Source organism: Neomonachus schauinslandi, chromosome 4 (assembly GCF_002201575.2).
Source record: "Neomonachus schauinslandi chromosome 4, ASM220157v2, whole genome shotgun sequence".
Lineage (NCBI taxonomy): Eukaryota > Metazoa > Chordata > Mammalia > Carnivora > Phocidae > Neomonachus > Neomonachus schauinslandi.
The window spans coordinates 15,759,942-15,782,319 of NC_058406.1; the positions used below are offsets into that span (position 1 = coordinate 15,759,942).

At 39.0% G+C, this 22,378-nt stretch overlaps 1 protein-coding gene across 4 annotated transcripts in view; it reads left to right on the top strand.

The window, feature by feature from the left end:
• Positions 1-22,378, top strand: part of CDC42 (cell division cycle 42) — a 49,241-nt gene that overhangs the window by 21,547 nt on the left and 5,316 nt on the right. For all 4 annotated transcript variants that reach the window (XM_044914414.1, XM_044914411.1, XM_044914412.1 and 1 more), the window contains exons 2-4: positions 11,281-11,435; positions 14,130-14,202; positions 22,201-22,310. In XM_044914414.1, the coding sequence (XP_044770349.1) occupies positions 11,331-11,435; positions 14,130-14,202; positions 22,201-22,310 (288 nt within the window). In that variant the 5' untranslated portion in view covers positions 11,281-11,330. The remainder of the gene's footprint in view (positions 1-11,280; positions 11,436-14,129; positions 14,203-22,200; positions 22,311-22,378) is intronic.

Consider the following 22,378-nt stretch of genomic DNA (forward strand, 5'->3'; position numbering starts at 1 on the left):
ATCATATTAAGCTTCTTCTGGATTTTTTTTTTTAAAGATTTTATTTATTTATTTGACAGAGGGCACAAGTAGGCAGAGCAGCAGGCAGAGGGAGAGGGAGAAGCAGGCTCTCCGCTGAGCAGGGAGCCCGATGTAGGCCTTGATGCCAGGACCCTGGGATCATGACCCGAGCCGAAGGCAGACGCTCAACCGACTGAGGCACCCAGGTGCCCCTTCTTTTGGATTTTTTTTTTAAATTTTTTTATTGTTATGTTAATCCCCATACATTACATCATTAGATTTAGATGTAGTGTTCCATGATTCATTGTTTGTGCGTAACACCCAGTGCTCCATGCAGAACGTGCCCTCCTCAATACCCATCACCAGGCTAACCCAACCTCCCACCCCCCTCCCCTCTAGAACCCTCAGTTTGTTTTTCAGAGTCCATCGTCTCTCATGGTTCGTCTACCCCTCTGAGTTCCCCCCCTTCATTCTTCCCCTCCTGCTACCTTCTTCTTTTTTTTTTTCTCTTAACATATATTGCATTATTTGTTTCAGAGGTACAGATCTGGGATTCAACAGTCTTGCACAATTCACAGCGCTTACCAGAGCACATACCCTCCCCAGTGTCTATCACCCAGTCACCCCATCCCTCCCACCCCACCCCCCACTCCAGCAATTCTTTTGGATTTTTATTAGGGCAAATAACTTTGAGCAGTAGCTGTATTGCTTTGGGTTTTTGAATGAATGCCCAAAGTTTTCTAAGATGATTTGCTGTTTACTAAGGACTCTGAAAACAAGTTATAAAGTTCAAAAAGAACAGTCTTTATGTGGTTTGTTCTTTATTTGCTTGAAGTCTGAAGAGTTGGAAAAATATCAGGATCCATGGGTATTAACAATCTGGCTTTAGGGTAAGTCTTTTGCTTTTAGGCCAGAATATCTGCAAAATGATGGCGTTAAGTTCATTTCTAAAAAAAAACTTATTATTAAACTCATATAATTAATCTCTCTTAAATTTTGTTTGAAGCTTAACATTTATTTCAAGGTTTAAAAACATTCCTTTAATAGTGTATTGTTTGTTTTGCGGGAGAAAGGTAATTATGATGGAGTTGTAATAGGAGAACCAAACAAGATGATGAGTTAGAACACCTGCATACATGTGAATGCATGGGATACATCTCTGTAGTTTGAGTATTTTGTTTTGGGTTACTTAACAATCACATGGGCAGATGTTTTAAAAATTACGCTTTGTGTGTGCTGCTATAATTTACAGCAAAAAGTTATATAAAGTACTCTCTGAAGTGACTGGATTAGATTGAGAGACAAGTGGTGCTGATTTTATTTGTTATGTCTAATCCTGCAGCCACACCATTGGATAGGTAAGGAAGGCTTATGAAATTCAGGGTCACTATTTGTCTTGATTTGTGTAGTGCCTCTTCTTTCCTGTATCCTAGGTATGAAAATGGGTTACTTCGGGGAGAAATGTATTTAGAATGAAAACAGTATTATTTTTGGTGTATTTCACATTCGTGTGAAAACTGTCTTTTTTTCTGATACCACTTCTGTCAGTTCAGTTCTGACACTGACTCTAAGAGTGAGTCCAAACCCCACAGTTTATCCCACAAGACTGCTTATCCCACAAGACTGCCTCCGTTTCAGGCACCAGTTGTGAATGGGGTGCTCAGGCTGTCTACCCTTCTGCCTAGCCTGTTCCCCTGACCCCCCTCAGGTTTGACAGTTCAGTAGAATGACTCACAGAACTCAAGAAAATACATTTACTCATTTATTGTTAAGGATACAGCTCAGTAGTCAAATGGAAGAGATGTATAGGACAAGGGGTGGGGTGGGGGTGGGGCTCAAAGCTTCTGTGTCCTTCCTTGTCATGGTACACTCCTTCCTCCACATGCTTGTGTTCACCAACTTGTGTTCACCAACTTGCTCCAGATCTCTTTGTTCAAGAGTTTTCACAGAGCTCAATCTCCAGTGGGCTTCTCAGTGCCCCTTCCTGAGGTTGGTAAACTTCCAGGCCTTTAATCACTTGGTCTTTCTGGTGAGCAGTCCCTTCCCGAAGCTGCCTGGGGGCCCCACCCTAATGTGGCCGTAAGTTACATTAGCATAAACTCTTCTGTGATGGAAGGGGTCATTATGAAAGACAAAAGACATTCCTATCATCTAGGGAATTCCAGGGGTTTTAGGAGCTCTGTACCAGGAACCCAGGAGAAGACCAGAACTTATTTTTACCACAGTGAAATTACCAAAAAATTTACCTGCTTTTCTTTTTCTTTCTTTTTCTTTCTTTCTTTCCTTCTTTCCTTCCTTCCTTCCTTTCCTTTCCTTTTCTTTTTCTTTCTTTCTCTTTTTCTTTCTTTTATCTTTTTCCCTTTCTTTTTTTTTTTTTTTTTAAAGATTTTATTTATTTATTTGAGAGAGAGAGAATGAGAGACAGAGAGCATGAGAGGGAGGAGGGTCAGAGGGAGAAGCAGACTCCCTGCCGAGCAGGGAGCCCGATGCGGGACTCAATCCTGGGACTCCAAGATCATGACCTGAGCCGAAGGCAGTCGCTTAACCAACTGAGCGACCCAGGCGCCCTCTATCTTTTTCCCTTTTTAAACTTGCTTTTCATTCACTTTGTTTACCATTAATATTTGACATAGTTTTATAATCTGAGAATATACATTTTTTACGAAAGATGCTCGTTATTAGCAAAACTTAATCTTCAAATCTTTTCATGCACTGTTTGTGCCTTGTGCCTAGAATGAACCACTGGGCATGGGGCATCTGTAGCTAGGAGCCTCCTTTTCCCCCATACAGATCTTTTCCCTAGGGACTGGATTGTCTAGTGGAGTTTAGTGGGCAGCCAGCCAGTAATAATGATAATGCAGAAAGGGTTCCATGGCTTCTTTAAATTTAGAGCTCAAGGACTCCAGAAAAGTTATAGGGGCTGTAGTTCTGAGATTCTCAACAGGGAATTGGATCTCTAAAGCATTGAAGAACCTAGGAGACAGGTTTTGGTGTCACTGTGTGGTGGAACTGTGGGTACTGGGAAGGCATGTGGAAGATACATCTTATTTCACAATTTATTTTGCTTATGATTGGCAGACTCGCTTTTTATGCTTAAAGTTGCCCAGCCCCAGTTCTAAGTGCTGGTATGATTGAACTTCAGTATTAGAGAGAGTGTTTAGTTATTGATGTAATTTTCTAGCCACTCTGGATAGCAAAACGGTAATTGGTACTACATAGCCTCTTTGCTGCTATAGTGATTTGACATTTTTTTTTTAAAGATTTTATTTATTTATTTGAGAGAGAGAATGAGAGAGAGAGAGAGCATGAGAGGGGGGAGGGTCAGAGGGAGAAGCAGACTCCCTGCCGAGCAGGGAGCCAGATGCGGGACTCGATGCGGGACTCGATCCTGGGAGTCCAGCATCATGACCTGAGCCGAAGGCAGTCGCTTAACCAACTGAGCCACCCAGGCGCCCAAGTGATTTGACATTTTTTAAAAAAGGAAGCTAACATAGGATACAGACATGTCTGGCCTAGTTATTTCCATGTTGCTGAAGCTGGCATTGTATGTATTGCAAAGCCAAAGTCTTTTCCCTGGTTGCCTGCTCCCTCCCCATCTGTGGGTCATCTGCTGACTTTTTTTTTTTCTTTTCAAAGATTTTATTTATTCATTTGAGACACAGAGATACAGAGGGAGCATGAGCAGGGGGGGAGACAGAGGGAGAGGGAGAAGCAGGCTCCCTGCTGAGCCAGGAGCCCGACGTGGGGCTCGATCCCAGGACCCTGGAATCATGACCTGAGCCGAAGGCAGATGCTTAACCATTTGAGCCACCCAGGCGCCCCATCTGCTGACTTTTTAATACATGTCAAATGCTTTGTAGAATAGTCTTAATTAAATTGCAGCTCGACTACCTTTGTAGTTACAGCTAAATTTGACTACATTTGTAGTAAGAACAATGAGTACTATAATTATTTTGGAAATAAAAAAATTTACGTGCTCTTTTCTAAGTGGGTTGGAATCGTTGATGTTTTAAAATTTATATTGACTTAAAAGTGCCTTTAATCATTCAAGAGTTATAGCTAACATTTAGTAAGCATTTACTGTATGCCAGGCACTGTTCTGAATTCCTTACATGTATTAATCAATGTACTCTATGAAGAAGGTCTATTTCATTTTTAGAGAAGGGAAAACAACCACAGAGAAGTTATGTAACTTGCCTAAAGTCACATAGATAGAGTGGTAGACCCAGTCTGACTCTTGAACCAATGCTTTTTTTTTTTTAAATTAACATATAATGTATTATTTGTTCATGGGTACAGGTCTGTGATTCATCAGTCTTACACAGTTCACAGAGCTCACCATGGCACATACCCTCCCCAATGTCCATCGCCCAGCCACCCCATCCCTCCCACCCCGCTCCACTCCAGCAACCCTCAGTTTGTTTCCTGAGATTAAGAGCCTCTTGTGGTTTGTCTCCCTCTCTGGTTTTGTCTTGTTTCATTTTCCCCTTCCTTCCCCTATGATCCTCTGCCTTGTTTCTCAAATTCCACATACCAGTGAGATCATATGATAATTGTCTTTCGCTGTTTGATTTTTTTTGCTTAGCATAATACCCTCCAGTTCCATCCACATCGTTGCAAATGGCAAGATTTCATTTTTTGGTGGCTGCATAATATTCCATTGTGTGTATGTATATATATATATATATATATATATATACATACACACCACATCTTCTTCATCCATTCATCTGTTGGTGGACATCAGGCTCTTTCCATATTGTGGCTATTGTGGACATTGCTGCTATAAACATTGGGGTGCACATGCCCCTTTGGATCACTACATTTGTATCTTTGGGGTAATTGCTGTGTCGTAGGGTAGCTCTGTTTTCAACTTTTTGAGGAACCTCCATACTGTTTTCCAGAGTGGCTGCACCAGCTTACATTCTCACCAACAGTGTAGAAGGGTTCCCCTTTCTCCGCATCCTCGCCAACATCTGTCGGTTCCTGACTTGTTGAACCAATGCTTTTAACAGGGGACCCAAAACCAGTTTCTGACAGATTGCTGAGCTTAGGTCAGGAAGCCTGAGAAATGAAAGATTTATGGGACTATAGAAAGGGGAAGAGCAAACTCTGTCTTACTAATTCTTCTTCCCTTCTCCCAATAAAATCTAGTAGTTGTCTGCAGGGTGAAGAAATAGGAAATGAACTTAGCTCCTGTTTCTTGCTTCCTCCTCTCCCTTCCTCTTTCCAGTGCTGGCAGCTGTCATAGGTACATACTTGCCACTCCATTTGCACTGATCATGTTTGTTTTTAATCACTGTCACTTCTCAGGAGAGGTAGTGAGAGGAGAGGTAGTGACTAGTATAGTGTTTTAGAGCAGGGGCTTGGCAGTCATACCGCTCGGGTTTAAATTCATTAACTGGCTGAGTAATCTTGGCCTGCTTAACTTTAACTGAGCCTCACTTTTCTTACCTGCAAGATAGGGATAATATAGTACATACCTCGTAGGGTTGTTGGGAGGATGAAATGTATAAAAATGTGTAATATGGGGCGCCTGGGTGGCTCAGTTGGTTAAGCGACTGCCTTCGGCTCAGGTCATGATCCCAGGGTCCTGGGATCGAGTCCCACATCGGGCTCCCGGCTCAGCGGGGAGCCTGCTTGTCCCTCTGACCCTCTCCTCTCTCATGCTGTTTCTCTCTCGCTCGCTCTCTAATAAATAAATAAATAAATAAAATCTTTAAAAAATGTGTAATATGTTTAGAACAGTATATAGCACATAGTAAGTGCTATGTAAGTATTTGCTCCTATTCTTATTTGAGAACACTTAGGTTAAACTAGTAATTGAAGCACCTCTGAAGTGTCTTGGTTCATGCTCTTTCAATATCTAACATGAGTTTTTCATTACTAAATACGTAAAATGCCTGGTTGATACAGTTATTTCATGTTGGTAATTTTGATTCTACTTTAAGAAATTCACTTCTAGGTGGTCTAAAATGCCAATAATGTTTATCTTAGCTTAGATTCTTGTGTTAACTGGTATTCCTTGTCTTGCGATCATGTAAGATAGTAGTTCTCAAGCTTCATTTTACATTAGGATTATGTAGAGAGTGTTGAGTTCTGATTTATTAGATTTGGGGTGAGGGTCTGGGAATCTGAATTGTTAACAAACCCATTCCAGGTAATTTTGGGGGTCTGATAATTTTGGAATTGCTGATTTAGAGGCTAAATTCAAACATGTAGGCAGTGATGATTTGTAAACTAAAAACATTTAATTCGTCATTTAACAATAGTGATCGGCTCTGTTCTCGTACTAAATTATTTTGTTAACACCTGTTAGGTTACTTATTTTTAGGAACTATGTAAAATACAGAAATAAGATACAGGAACTATAAAAAGAATACAGAAGTCTTCAGGTGAAGAAATATTTGGGTTTCTTGTTTCATTTATTTTTGTGTGTGTGTCATTAGCTAAATAGCAAACATATTCAGTTAATTTTAACTTAGTTTTTGGCATACCTATTATGTGCAGAGTGTGAAAAGTTTTGATTAGGTAATAATCCACCAGTGTAAGTTTTGACCCAGTTGGATGAAAATAGGTGTGAAGTAGGATCGATTTAACTAGCACACTTGGTAGATGAATTTATGTATATTGAGTATGTGCTGTGAGCTGTGAGGTCCTTTTATGTTATTTAATCTTTATAACAACTGTGCAAGGTTGACATAATTAGTTCTGTTTTACAAATGAGAACATTAAGGCAAAAAGAGGTTAAGAACCTTGCCCAGGTCACTAGTAAGTGCTGAGCAGGATTAAAACCCAGTTTTCCTGACTTCAAAGTTAAGAAAATTACTATTACTTATAAATGAAGTTTATGTATTTTGGATATTCTTTCCAACTTTTTAGGCAGGTCACACAAAGAAGGGCCCAGTTGGCTTGGGGGCTGTTTCTTCTGCTGGTACAGGAGAAGATACAGACTTCTAAAAGTTCTCAAAGTAGTAATGTTTGTTCCGTGATCTAGCCAAACTATATGCAGAGCACATCTCTGTTACACGAATCTATTACCTTCCTTTGGAAAATCTTAAAGATTGCCCTCAGAAAGTTTGTCATTTAGTTTTAATGAATTTGTGCTTAAGAATGCAGAGAGAGGAGACACCTGGGTGATTCAGTTGGTTATGTGTCTGACTCTTGATCTAGGCTTGGGTCTTGATCTCAGGGTCGTGAGTTTAAGCCCTGGATATGCTGGGAGTGGAGCCTACTTAAAAAAAAAGAATGCTGAGAGATTTATGAGCCCATTTGAAATAGTGTTACCTTTTTTCCTAAACTTACATTGTAGATTTTTCTAGTACAAATTGTGTTGTATCCATATGTTTTACTTTACAGTTGGAAGTTTCCTGGTGGCCAGAATGATCTCTCTCTCTCTTTTTTTTAAAGATTTATTTATTTGAGAGAGAGAGAGAAAGACAGGGGGATGAGGCAGAAGGAGAGAATCTTCAAGCAGACTTAGGATCCCAACTTAGGGCTCGATTTCACAATCCATGAGATCATGACCTGAGCGGAAACCAAGAGTTGGGCACTTAACCGACTGAGCCACCCAGGCACCCCAAGAATGATCTCATTAACATTTCCTTATTCTTGCTGGTATCAGAGAGAGGTACTGCATTTAAGGTTTCCACAGAAAGAACCAGGTTCTAAGACTGCTATTTGTGAATGGGCTGCTGAAGACAGCTAATTTTGGTGGAATTTCCAAATATATTTATAATATATAAAAAAGGGAATTTAGTGTGAATCAGATTTAAATTATTCTTTTTAAATACAGTTATTAATGAAAGCTCTTCTTTGGAATGTTTTAGACTAGCTCCAGCCTTGTCCACATCTTGTCATAGTTGTTATTTTGCACATGAGGCAGTCATATTCATAGCTCTGATCATGGGAATTTTTTGTTCTCAGTTTCTTCTTATTCCCTAGGGAATCTTAATGAAAATTTGGAGAAACCGTGGCTCTTCCTCCACTAGAAGTTTCAGGCTTTAAGTGGGCTGTTGATTTTGTATTAGCTTGTTTGTATGGGTTGTAAGTCTTAAAAGTGAGTACCAGATATAGAATGAAGATAAGGAGCTTCATAGTTAGGGATGACAATTAATTTGATTTCAACCACAATTAAAATTTAGAAGGAACCTTTATCTTAGATGTTTCTGAGACAGTCTCAAAAGTGGTCAGCTTTACTTTAAAGTTATTTGATAAATCCAGATATTACTAGAATTTCAATGATTCTAAGACACTTTTCTCCTACATTTAAGACTTCTAAATTTAGGATGTATTTAAAAATCATTGGCCTCCTAGAGTCTATGAAATACAGTAATTAGGATATCAGTTCTACTGCTGTAACAGCGAAATCCAAAATACTAGGGACTTTAATGAAAGAGAAGTTTCTTTCTTGTGTAAGAGTCCTGGAGGCAATCCAGGGCTGGCCCTTCCTATTGTGTTACTCATCCTTAACATGTAATTTGCGTCTTGTGGTTCAGTATGACTGCTTCAGCTCTCATCATCACGTCTGCATTCCAGCCTACAGGTTGGAACAGGGAGACTGTTGCCCTTGCTTTTAAGGCTAGTCCTGAAAGTTGCATCCATCATTTCCACTCCATTAATCACAGTGGTAACAATCCAGCTGCAGAGGACTTTAGGAAATGCAGTCTGTCTTTACTGGGGACCATGTGCTTAAGTGAAAATTCTATTACTAAAGAAGAAAGGAAGAATTGGCAGACCACTAGCAGTCTCTGCCACAGTGGTCAACCATTACTTTCTGCCCAGTATTTATGATTAAACTCTACATAAAATCACCTGGTAATAATAATCAGGAGAAATAGAAGGTGTAAGAACTGAACTTGAAATAGATTTGTAGGCACCTGGAAAATATTCTGTAGAATGATCAGAACTTTCTGCTTACCTTTCTTTTTTTTTTTTTTTAAAGATTTTTTATTTATTTATTTGACAGAGAGAGACACAGCGAGAGAGGGAACACAAGCAGGGGGAGTGGGAGAGGGAGGAGCAGGGAGCCCGATGCAGGGCTCGATGCGGGGCTTGATCCCAGGACCCTGGGATCATGACCTGAGCCGAAGGCAGACGCTTAACGACTGAGCCACCCAGGCGCCCCTCTGCTTACCTTTCTTTTCTTCACTGTGAATTGAAAAGAAATTCTACAGAAGACATTATTTTTTTCCTAGAACATTATGCTTTTTTTCAGCGGTAGATTCAGGAACCCTGAGAAGAAAGCTTTTCCTCTTTCCTCTTCTTTATTATTATGTAAAAGACATTCTTTAGGAGTAATTCTCTATAATTAGTACTCAGTGTGCTTAATTATTTTGATAAATAATTTTGATTTAGTTTAGGGATTAAGATCTTTAACCTTTAATGCTGTATTAGTATGAGTGCTTCTTTAGTGCATTATAAGGAAAAGGGAAGGAACAAGATAAAAGGAGGTTAAATAAAGAGAAATACAATCAGGATGATTTTGATGCGGAATGGGAGAGTGTATATTTCCTAAGTCACTCCTAATATATGTACAGAGATGTTAACAGGCATTTATAACTCATTATGATTAAGAGTTGTGATGGGTACTGTAGGACGAAGTAGGCATGGCATCCAGCCGAGTTAGGTGGTTCTGACATTTTTATGTTTAATAAGGTGGCGGCTCTAGCCAACAAGAAATTGCAACCCCTTCAGGATTCTAATTGAAATAGGACTTTATCTTAAAATGTAGGTATACAGGGCATGATGTTTCTTTTTTATTCTTCCAGAAAAACTTTTCTGGAAAAAGTTTTCATTGATGGCTCAGTTGGTTGGGCTCTGGCTCTTGGTTTCAGCTCAGGTCATGATTTCAGGGTCCTGGGATTGAGCCCTGTGTTGGGCTCCATGCTCAGTGGGGAGTCTGCTTGAGGAATCTCTCCCTCTTCCTCTGCCTCTCCCCTGTGAGCACACTCTCACTCTCTAAGATAAATAAATCTTTTTAAAAAAAGTTTTCATTGATTCTAAGATGCCGTTTATCCTGATTTCTTAGACGTCAAAAGGTGGGGAAAAAATGACTGCTAATGATTTTAAGAATCCTGCGGTAAAGACATGTTCTGATTTTAGAGAAGTTTGTTTATTTATAAAAGATTTTATTTATTGGGGGGGGCACACGTTAGGGAAGATGGGCTGAGGGAGAGGGAGAAGCAGACTCCCGCAGAGCAGGGAGCCCAACGTGGGGCTCCATCCCAGGATCCTGGAATCATGACCTGAGCCAAAGGCAGAGGCTTAACCAACTGAGTCACTTAGGCGTCCTGATTTTAGAGATGTTTAAATGTGAAAGCAAGCATCTCTGAACTGATGAAATATAATAAATCTTTGGTGCGTTTGTAGTCAATAGTTTCTTAGAGTGGAGGACTATAGTAAGAGAAACTAATTATATCTGCTTATAAGGCAGTGTGCTTTAGAGTGATCTCTTTATTATAAAAATGTAGGTTTTGGCCTCTCCATGCCATGAATATTGAGTTAGTAACTAGGCAACCTGGTGTCAGAATAGCTGCTGAGACCAGGGATCACCCTGATCTTTGTCCAATTCCTCATATTGCTCTTTTGTTACAAGGTGTTGGTGGTGGTGCTCTGTAGCTGTAACCAACCTGATTAATTATACCTCTAAGATTGGATAAATGGACATTTCTTTAAATCAGTGACCTCTGTATTGCAGTCTAGGACACATACAACAGGTGTGTACACATGTGTGCACATACAACTGAAGGAGAAGTTTCACACAGTCATACTTGGCACACTACATGGGATTCATTCTGAAATAGCCTCTTCTTTTTTTATTTTTAATTTTTTTTATTAGAGCACATGTGCAGTGGGGGAGGGGCAGAGAGAGAGAGGGAGAGAGCATCCCAAGCAGGCTGCACACCCAGCCCAGAGCCTGACACAGGGCTTGATCTCACAACTTTGAGATCATGACCTGAGCCCAAATCAAGAGTCAGACACATTTTTAACTGACTGAACTACCCAGGTGCCCCCCCCCTCTCATTATAGAAATACACTACTTTGGACTTTTAAAAAAACACGTTGAAAACAGCCAGGGATCAGAAACTTAGAAAATTGACTCTTATTTGTTATTTTGACTTTGAGCTAGTCACTATTTCTCTTTTTAGGTTCTTGCAACCACAGTAGTTATGGTGCTAGTTCTGTTCTTGCTCTGAATGAGTGAATCTCTTGCTAGTAGAAGAAAAAAAAATAAATATATCACTACAAATGAAACAAATATCCTTCATCTTTTTGTAGGTCATCATCGAATTTGAAATATTTAAAGTGGATACAAAACTGTTTCAGCAATGCAGACAATTAAGTGTGTTGTTGTGGGCGATGGTGCCGTTGGTAAAACATGTCTTCTGATATCCTACACAACAAACAAATTTCCATCTGAGTATGTACCGACTGTAAGTATAAAGGCTTCCATCTGTTAGTGAAATGTATTCTATTTGGAAATCTTTTGAAAACTATGTGTGTACTAAAATTTTTCTGTTGTTTGCCTTTGTGTCCTGTTTTTAAAGATCTTCTCATGGGTAAATTATATACACTTTAAAATTAACAGCTGAAGAATCAGTGAAGAGTCAGAAGGGTGATACAAGGGTATGCAAGAAGTGCTGGGAGACCAAACTCCAATAGACAAGATTCTAAAGAGTGGTGGTCTCTGGAGAAGTATGCTCTATGGCTTGGAATGAGGTGACCTTTTTTTTGATAACTTGGCCAATGAGTCATCAGTGCTTGGAGGTCTGGGATGCTTTTTGGGGTCTTGTAACTTTAGAGAAATTAGTATGTGTTTCCACTTACTCTCCTTAGGGGATAGAAGAGGATCTCATAGAGCTGTTGTCTTAGCAGTAATGGAGCTCCAAATTGGTTAAGGGCAGAGACCCGTTTTTGTTACGAGAACATTAGCAGAAGCCTTTGGGTATCCTCTCCCACAAATGCTTTTTATCAGCTCCTTAGAAGAGTAGAGGGAAAATGGGAATAATAAAGATAATGAAGTGAGAGAGAAGAGTTAGAGTAACACTCACTTGTGAAAGAATGTGTTTGGGGATCCACTGTTTGTCCCAAGTTGGGTGATCCAACCCAGTGGTATAATTACGTTAAACACAGATGTTCTTTCAGTGATGCAGGCCGAGCTAGGGTTGGCCTGGCTTGCAGTGACCGCCTCTTTTGAGTTAGTTTAGGAGTTATGAAGAACCTATATATGATTAATATGGGATTAGTATTGTTTGGAAGTAAAAAGGAAGAAAATGTCTGAATACTTTAGGTTAATCTTTTTTTTTTTTTTTAATTTTATTTATTTATTTGACAGAGAGAGACACAGTGAGAGAGGGAACACAAGCAGGGGGAGTGGGAGAGGGAGAAGCAGGCTTCCCGCGGAGCAGGGAGCCTGATGCGGGGCTCGATCCCAGGACCCTGGGATCATGACCTGAGCCGAAGGCAGACACTCAATGACTGAGCCACCCAGGCGCCCCTACTTTAGGTTAATCTTAAGAGACATGAACATTGTTAAGAGGGTGAACACAGGTTAAGGGTTTGGTGATTATGTTTAATTAGAATTGACAATCTGTAATAACCCAAAGCAGACTAAGTGATTGAGGTAGGCCAAGGCTGTAGGAAGCGGGAAGGTTAGGTTTCTTAGAGGGGGAGAATTTGAAGGTATAATTAAATCTGTTGGCCCATTTGGGGACATGGTAAGTGAAAAGCTCTGAGGTTGTGAGGGACTTTTAGGGGACTTTCAGAGATACATGAATCTTGTTTCAGAGGACAGCTATCGGAATTTTGGCATTTCAGTCTTCATTAAAATTATTTTCTTGTAAACATGATTTGAGTCTGTGTTATGACTTTGGTCATGAGGTGTTCTATTTAAGGGGGGCTCGCGGGTGTTTCATATATGTGTTTGTATGTGGGTCTCTGAAAGAGGGTTAGGTATGACTTAAAAAAGTAATCTGTGTGTTTGAGAGCTTAACCACATTCATTATAATTTTCCTTGTTTTTGTTTTTTTTTTTTTAATATTTATTTGAGATAGATAGAGCATGAGCAGGGGGCAGAGGGGGAGAGGGAGACGCAGACTCCCTGCTGAGCAGGGAGCGGGTCTCGATCCCAGAACCCCGGGATCATAACCTGAACCGAAGGCAGATGCTTAACGGACTGAGCCACCCAGGTGTCCCTTCCTTGTTCTTGTTATCAGGAACGGACTTTCCTTTAACAACCCCATGCCCTTGCTTCCACTCTTGTTTACATTTAAACAATCCATTAAGCCTGAGCCAGAAAGTTAGATGAAGCTGGGCTGATCTGAAAATGTAACATTCTTCTAGTTGGAAAGATTGCTTTTCATTTTCAATTCAGAGGAATCCATGAATTAGTGTTGGGTCTTTTTCCATTTAGCGCCATTACCTCCCATTTTCACAAATAATTTAGCACAACCAGTATTAGTATACTGAGTTCGTCATGGGTTTTACAGTATTCGCAAATAAAAGCATCTAGTCACAGAAGATCTCTTCGGTCATGTGATTTGTATCCAGTAACGTAAGTTTTATTCGTGAAATCTCAACAAATAATCTCCCAACCTTGTCTTGGACACCTCCTTGACCTTGAGGGTTCCCTTTATTTCTCTCTAATGGGCTTGTTTGTAACAAGGCGCTTCTTGTCTTGAACCCTGAAAGGAAGAAGATTATCATCGATCTAGGATATTTAAATTCTAGATTAAAATGAAATGGTCTGTGAAGAATTAATTTCTTAGAAATCAGATTGAGCATTAAGGTAAACTATAAACTTAACTGTCTCAAAGTTTTAAACTTGAAGAGGATCGTTTTGTATAGCTCGGGGACTCTGCTTCTGTGACACCTCTAGCTTTTTTGTGGCTTTTAATCCAGGCTGCTGGGGTAGAGCGGACCTCCCAGAATACATCTCCTGTCACTTTTTCTCAAGAATCATTTAGTTCATGCAAGGGTTTAGTTGGCAAGGTTGGTTATATAAGAACCATATGGACTAAGAGAGGATTAAGTTTTAGGGAAGAAATATTACCTTTACTTAAGAGTTGTTGTAGCCCATTTTGACCATCCCCTTGCACACTAACGATGTTGTATTTTTATGTTTTTAGGTTTTTGACAACTATGCAGTCACAGTTATGATTGGTGGAGAGCCATATACTCTTGGACTTTTTGATACTGCAGGTGAAAACTTGACGTCTTTCGGGTTTTAGTCTATAACTATTAAAGTTGCTGGTTGTCTGTCTTTTTTTGTGGACATTTTGGGAAACTAGCATATTAGCAAACCACTTGCCTTTTGTTAATACTTAGTAGGATCGTATATTATGATGGCTGATGCTTGACTCAAGAGGCAGTCCCAGACCTGGAATCGCAATAGGAGTTTGGAGTTCCTTGGGTGGATAGTGTGGAAGGAAATAAAGTAGGGTGAGAGCAGAGTATATTAGGCCAGCTGTATTATCACCCTTTGAAATTTGAAAGCTTATTTAGGATTTGTGTCTATATAATATATGCTTCTTATAGACATAGTTTGTTATTTTATACTACATCTGAAAATGCTTTGAACATGAACCAATACCTAGCTCACACTGACATTTGTGGTCAGCTTTTGAAATTAAAGGAATAAATTGCTTTCTTCCTTAAGTATACCTAATTCCTCAGTGTTATTTCCTCGTTGTTTTAACAGTGGCTGCGCATCTTAATTTCTGACTTCTCTCTCTGCAGTCTCTGTTATTATCAGCTTAACTAGCCAAAGGAAAATTTCAGAAAGGTAACCTTTTCGTATTTAGGAATTTTAAGTGCTTCACTTTTTATGAGTTACTCTCTCCCTGTCTGCCAGCTGACATACTGCTCTTACGGAGTATGTTATACTGCTCATTTTGAGGGACTGTCTAGATTTAGTTGGGAAGGTGAAATGGAGAGACAGTAGGACAGTAGTAAGCAGTTCAGTTTAGAGATCAGTGGCTTTCTAATTGTGGTTTAGGCCTTTAAAATGTTTATGAATTAAGAATTACAAGAGTAATGGTGTATTGGAGGAAACTTGGAAAATAGAAAAAATAATGACCTGTACTTCATGATAGGTGAGGGATTTTTCTGTGTTCATGTGTGCCCTTGGAGGCAATTTATATGCAGAAAAAAGATAATTTATGGCCTTTTTTTTTTTTTTAAAGATTTTATTTATTTATTCATGAGAGATAGAGAGAGAGGCAGAGGCAGAGGGAGAAGCAAGCTCCCCGCTCCGCGGGGAGCCCGACGCGGGACTCGATCCCAGGACCCTGGGATTGTGACCTGAGCTGAAGGCAGACGCTTAACCGACTGAGCCACCCAGGTGTCCCAATTTATGGCCTTTTAGGGTTGAAAATTAATTTTAAATTTTATTTTTAAATTTCAAATCAGTGTTTAATCAGTATTTTGTTTTTTTAGCTTTAGTGAAGTAAAATACAATAGAATTCAGTCATTTTAAGTGTTCAGTTTGATTAATTTTACTGACTAGATAGTCATGTAACTTCCACCATAATCAACGTCTATCACCTAAAAAATGTCCTTGTGCTCTTTAAGAATCCCTTTTTGATTTGGCCCCAGGCAGCCACAGCTTTGCTTTCTATCATTGTGGTTTTGCTTTTTTAGAATTTCATATAAATGGAATCCTATAATATGTAGTCTTTTGTGCTTGATTTCTTTCAGTTAGCATCATGTTTTTGAGATTCATCTATTTGTATGTGTCAGTAGTTTTTTCTAATTGCTGAGTAGTAGTCCCTACTGTGAATCTAGCACAATTTGGTTATCTGTCTACAAGTTGATGGACATTTGGGTTCCAGTTTTAAGCTATTGTGAATAGTGGTGCTGCGCACATTTGTATACAAATCTTTGTATGGACATATTTTATTTCTCTTCAGTATTTAGTTTTGGAGTGGGTAAGCCTTTAAATTTAGTTGTACAACTTAATAAATTTTTTATTAAAATAGTCACTTTTAAGAAATCATTCTCAAGGTGGCCAAGGGTCCTTTGATGAATATTGGTTTATTTAACTTATGTTGATAAGACTTGAATCCCAATCAGCCTCATTTACAACTGTGTTAAATATCTTCTGGCACTTTAAACTGCATTTATAAATTTAATATATTCAGTTTTCTGTTTTAATTCAATTTGTTTGACCTGACAAGTGAAGCATTCCCAGGCTTTTATATACATAGCCTCAGTTAGCCTGATAACTTATGATTTCCTGTATTTATGTTTTAATTTATCATTAACAGTATTATTTATAACCTTTATAAAATTCTTAACATTTTTCAACTAAAAAGCCCCAAGGTTAAGATCAGTTACTCAGTTATACATTTTAAATTGGAATCAGAGAACAAATCTTATATTCTTTAATATGGCAGATTATTTTAAATATTATAGGTACTGGGTGTTAAATAAGGATAGATTATTCCTAAATGTAACTGAAAATTAGCAATAATAGTATTTGATTTATTTCATCTTTATATTAGATTCTGAATCTTTCTGGGGGTTAAAAAACATTCACTAAGGAAATGATTTTAACAGCCCAGGCAAGTTGGGGGTTTTCCATCTTCATTGTTGAGGTCACTATAAGCCAGAGTTTTTTTTCTTTTTTGACAGGCATTGGAGAATTGGGGCAGTAGGCATCCATAGTGAGTCTCTGTTTTTGATACACTTAAGGGGAGACTTGTATCCTTCTGCAGAGGCCTTAATCTCAGAGTCCCTGTCCCTGGTTCAAGTCATGCCATTAACTTAGTTTTCTTTCTGCTAAAGCTTTCATCCCCACTGAGATGGCCTCGGACTGTTTGATTGTGTTTAATCTGCTGACTTTTTGTCATTTTGTTCTGAATTCTCTTTATAGCATTCCTATCTCACCTCTGGCTGCAATTCTCTCTTTTTCTAGTGTGAAACAAAAACTGACAAGGGAGAACTATACTTCTCATACAAAGTCTCTAAACAAAGCTAATGGCTTATGTATAAGAGGTTTGGGAGGTGCTGGCTGAACTCTTACAGATTTATTTAATACCATATAAGATCAGAGATAGGTGGAGACCTGGCTGGCTTAGTCGGTGGAGCATGCGGCTCTTGATCTCAGGGTTGTTTAAGCCTCAAGGTAGTTTAAGCCCCAGGTTGGGGGTAGAGCCTACTTATTTTTTTAATTTTTATTTTATTTTATTTCATTTTTATTTATTTATTTTTAATGATTTTTTTTTTTTTTTTAAGAGAGGGAAAGAGAGAGAGAGAGAGAGAAGCACACTACCTGCTGAGCAGGGAGCCTGTTGTGGGGCTCGATCCCAGGACCTGGAGATTTTGATCTGAGCCGAAGGCAGACGCTTAACTGAGCCATCCAGGGGCCCCCTATATTTTTAAAAAATTTTTTTAAGATTTTATTTATTTATTTGACAGAGAGAAAGAGAGGGAGAGAGAGATTGAGACTGAGCAAGCAGGGGAAGCAGCAGGCCGAGTAGGGAAGCCGCCTGATGCAGGACTCCATCCCAGAACCCTGGGATCATGACCTGAGCCAAAGGCAGACACTTAACCGACTGAGCCACCCAGGTGTCCCTAGAGCCTACTTGAAAAAAAAAAAAAGATCACAGACAGGACTCTGTCTCTGTCTCACAGCTTTTATTTCTGTGGTCACGACACTAAGTTTTTGTTCATGAGTTCCCCCCACAGTTATTTTCTTCTTTTTTTCCTTCACATGTTGTACTATTGTGTATTTCGTTCTGTATTTAGCTTTTTTTTTTTTTACTCAACATGCTTGTCTTGTTAAATTGTTGTATAATTGTTGTATTTTTGTATAATCATCACCCCACTGTCAGTTCCTTTCTTTCTTTCCTTTTTTTTTTTAAAGATTTTATTTATTTATTTGACAGAGACACAGAGAGAGGGAACACAAGCAGGGGGAGTGGGAGAGGGAGAAGCAGGTTTCCTGCAGAGCAGGGAGCCCGATGCGGGGCTCGATCCCAGGACCCTGGGATATGATCCTAGCCGAAGGCAGATGCCCAATGACTGAGCCACCCACGCGCCCCTGAATTTCAGTTTTAAATATGAGATTCTAAACAAGGGAAAGGTCAGCAACCCATGAGATGTATCCCTGCTTTTTTGGCAAATGTTGGAAGTTAAGCAGTGAGCTGGTGTGCTGTTAGAGTAGGTATAATTTAAGACTTGTAGTCAAGACCTGACTTGGACATAGAGTGCAATTTTCTTGATCATGTTGCGTACCTTAAAGGATACTCAGTGATGACATTGACTCTATCAAGTGAATAACAGCTATTTGTGACATAGAGGATAAATTTTAGCTGGATAAATTATGCTTGGATCATGAAGAATTTTACTCATATTAAGGGACTACACTCATTCTTTTTCCGTAAATGGAGATTCCAGGCTGAGGGGAGAGAAGCAGCAAGGGCATTTCGATTTGTGCCACTTAACCACATGCGCAGGGACCTCAAACGATTGCAGTAAAGGCGTACTTTCAAACACACCGAGTGATGTCAAGGTTTGCAGGTGGTGAGGAGGGTAGGGGAAGTCAAGGAAGTTGGGGGCAGGACCTGTGAGCTTTTCAAACTGTCATGCTCAGTTATGCTAAATCCCCTTTGAAGGCTGTGTGCCTCCACCCAGACTCTCCCAGGCAGGCCTTTGCTCCTGCTGACACTGCCATGCCCTGTCCCTCTCCTATATGCAGTGAAAAACTACTACACTATGAATAATACAAGGGGAAATGACACCAAAAAGGGGGGAGGAGGGGGAGTCTAAAAAGGTAGGAAGCCAACAGAATAGTCACAAGAAAGGGAAGCAGAGAGAACCAGTAAAATTCGAAGACTGGGCTTAGGTTCATCCGGAGGCTTCCTAGAGCTTGGTAGCATCCCAGCTCAGTAAGTCTAAAGTAATTCATCATGTCACATATGGCGATAGTTATTTCTAACATATGAAAGGATGGTAAAGGCAGACTGTGGGTGGGTGCTTATTAGGTAGCCATATTGAACAGGTAAGAAAGCACCTGGTTTTAAAAAATTGCAACCATGGAATTTCTGCATTATGAAGAGAAAAAAATTTATTATTTTTTTGAAGACATGCACACTGGATATAAAACGGTGTCCTTTTGAGAAACTGTGTTACAGCTTCAGAGGAACAGAACATCCGAGGGGTGCTGTGGATTTGCCCTTTGTCACATTTCCAGTCTTATTGCTCCTAATTCAGCTTTGACAACAGTGAAATGCTGATGGTTCTCTGAACAAAACACAGTAATTCATAACACCCCTTCAGCCTTGAATTTCTCCCTCTACCCTCACTATCTTCTGAGTCTCCATCCAGGCACTGCCTTCTTGAGGAAGTTAACATTCTTTAAAAAAAAAAAAAAAAAAAAAAAAAGTAGCACTTGAAGCAGAAGTAGAGGTTAGGTAACCTCATTTCTGTTTATTGAACAATTTCATTTCTGATTTTTTTTCTCCTTGGGAAAGGAAAAGAAAGATTTCTAGCTTTGAGGGTTTGTTTATTACAAATAAACGGACTGACCAATACTGCTTTGGACCTAGTATTCAAAAAAGAATGGCTATTTGTTTTCTGTCTTCACCTGAGTAGAAGGTTCATTGCATGTAACACATTGGACACTCATTTAGATGCTCTTAGTGGTGCTCAGGAATATAGAGTTGGATTTGTTTTTGATGTGCACGAACACGGATTGATTGCAGCAGCTGAATGACTAAAAATGAAACCCTTTTCTAGTCTATGTCAGGCTTAATTTTTTTGAAATATATTCATTCCATTTGAATAGAGAATAAAGCTAAGAAAAGGTGTGTGAATGTACTTTTTTTTTTTTTTTAATAAGGCTTGGTTAGTTGCTTTAGTGTAGTATCTGTTCTTACCAGCTTTATCTTATTTTAGAATTTATTTTTTGTTTTGTTTTATTGGAGCTTTGGTATGTAATGTGTCAAAGCTCCAGCCAGTGTTAGAGCTCAGGCTGTTTAGATTGAGAGAGTTAAGGAGTTTGGCTGATTTTATTTTCTTTAAGCCCGTTCTTTTCTTTTTAAATCTCTTCCATGTCTGTAATTATACATTCTACATTATAATTTAAGAAGTGAAAGTTACACTTGTAAGTGCATACCTTTAAAGCCTTTGACTCTGACCCTAGAATATTAAGAGTAAGCATGCAATCAATATTAGAGGTGGTGATGACGATTTTATTTTTTTGTAATCTCCTTCCATTTCCCTTTTCGTTTAACTTTTAATTTCTTTATTGTCCTGAAGATAGATCCTTTATTGTCTAGTCACAATGTATTGCTTATTCAAGTGGCAATAACAGTAATATCTTTAATTATCATGTTTTGATAGCTACCCTAAATTCTTGTATTCTCTCTCAATGCTGGTAAAAAAACATTTTCACTGGCATACAAAATATTTAACTCTCCTTTTCTCCCCTTTAAATATTTTTTATTGTGGTAAAATATATATAATATAGAATTTACCATTTTAACCATTTTTAAGTGTACAGTTCAGTGGCACTTAGTACTTAACCATTCTTTTAAAACATAGGATTGCTGTAGCTCATTTTTGAAATTGGAGTGTTAAACCCTGTTCTGGCAACTCCTCCCCTCCCCTCATGGTTTTGGAAATGTGTATCGATACTTTTTTTTTTTTTTTTTAAGATTCTGTTTGTTTATTTGACAGAGAGAGACACAGCGAGAGAGGGAACACAAGCAGGGGGAGAGGGAGAGGGAGAAGCAGGCTCCCTGCAGAGCAGGGAGCCCCATGTGGGGCTCGATCCCAGGATCCTGGGATCATGACCTAAGCTGAAGGCAGACGCTTAACGACTGAGCCACCCAGGTGCCCCGGAAATGTGTATAGATATTTTAAAAACTTTTTATCTGGAAATAATTTTCAAGCCTACAGAACAGTTGAGAGAATTGTACCAGGAGCTTCCATACATCCTTTAACCAGATTTACCAATTAGCATTTTGCCCTATTTGCTTTATTAATCTCTTTCAATACAATATGCACATGAATTGTTTTTCCCTGAGCTGTTTGAGAGTAAGGTGACAGCGTAGCCATTTAGCCTTGAATAATTATGTATTTCCTAAGAACAGAGACATTCTTGTCTAACAGTAAGCAACTTATGGAAATGTAACATTGATACAGAACTTGAATCCAACATCTCTATTCCAGCTTTGTCAGCTTAGCTGAGTCCAGTGTTTTCTGCTTTCAGTACAGGATCACGTATAGCATTTAGTTGTCATGTCTTTTTAGTCTCTTAATTTGGATCAGTTCTTCAGCCCCCCCTTTTTTCGTTTTGTTTCTCATGACATTATTTTTATAGAATACAGGTGCATCTTCTCCCTTTCCTCCCCTTATAAAACATTCCACACTTTGGATTTGGTCTGTGTTTTCTCATGATTAGGTTCAGATTATGTATGGAATAGTACATTAGGGATGTGTCTTTCTCAGGATATAAATCTAGGGGCAGATGATATTCATCTGCCATTCACTGGTGATAGTAATTTTAATGACTCAGTCAATGTGATGTCCAAATTTCTTGGCAGTATAGTTCCATTCTTCCCCTTGCGGTTTATCAACAGTCTGTAAGACCATACAAATATCCTAATTTTCACTAGGATAATCCTCACATAGATGTGGCATCCATTGATTCTTGCCAAGTTATTTTTTTTCTTAGGCGTTCTCATTTTCATACACTGGTCTTAATGCACACAGTAACTAAGAGCCTATGAATATGCTTTGGTAATCATGATGGGCAGTGGATTTTGTCAACTGGGTTTCACTGAGATTTTTGTTTCCTTAGATGGTTTCACTGTGATTATTTCTTAACCAGATCTGAGTAGGATTGATTTTAACCATTTCTGTAGCAATAGCTCACTGTTTTTATTACGTTGTCGTTGGGTTGCTGATGGACACAAAGATTGAAAACTACAAATTGGTAATAAAAACTAATGTATAATGGATTCATTGCTGTTTTCAGGGATTGAAATACTAAATAGAATTAGCTGGGTAAGAATGTCATCAAGTATTATATTACAAAAGCCATACATTTTATTAGATTAGTAAGTTGTTTTGTCAGTAATGGTCAGCATGCTGTTGGCTGCATGCTTAATCTGTTGACTGACTCATGATTTTGATGCTGTGAGGACACCAAGATTCAGTTGCTGACTTCTCCAATTTTTTTTCCTCCAGGGCAAGAGGATTATGACAGATTACGACCGCTGAGTTATCCACAAACAGATGTATTTCTAGTCTGTTTTTCAGTGGTCTCTCCATCCTCATTTGAAAATGTGAAGGAAAAGGTGAGTTGGTCAGATACTCTTGTCCTGAAAAAGCTGGCCACAGAACTTCTGTTGAGTTGTTGTAAAAA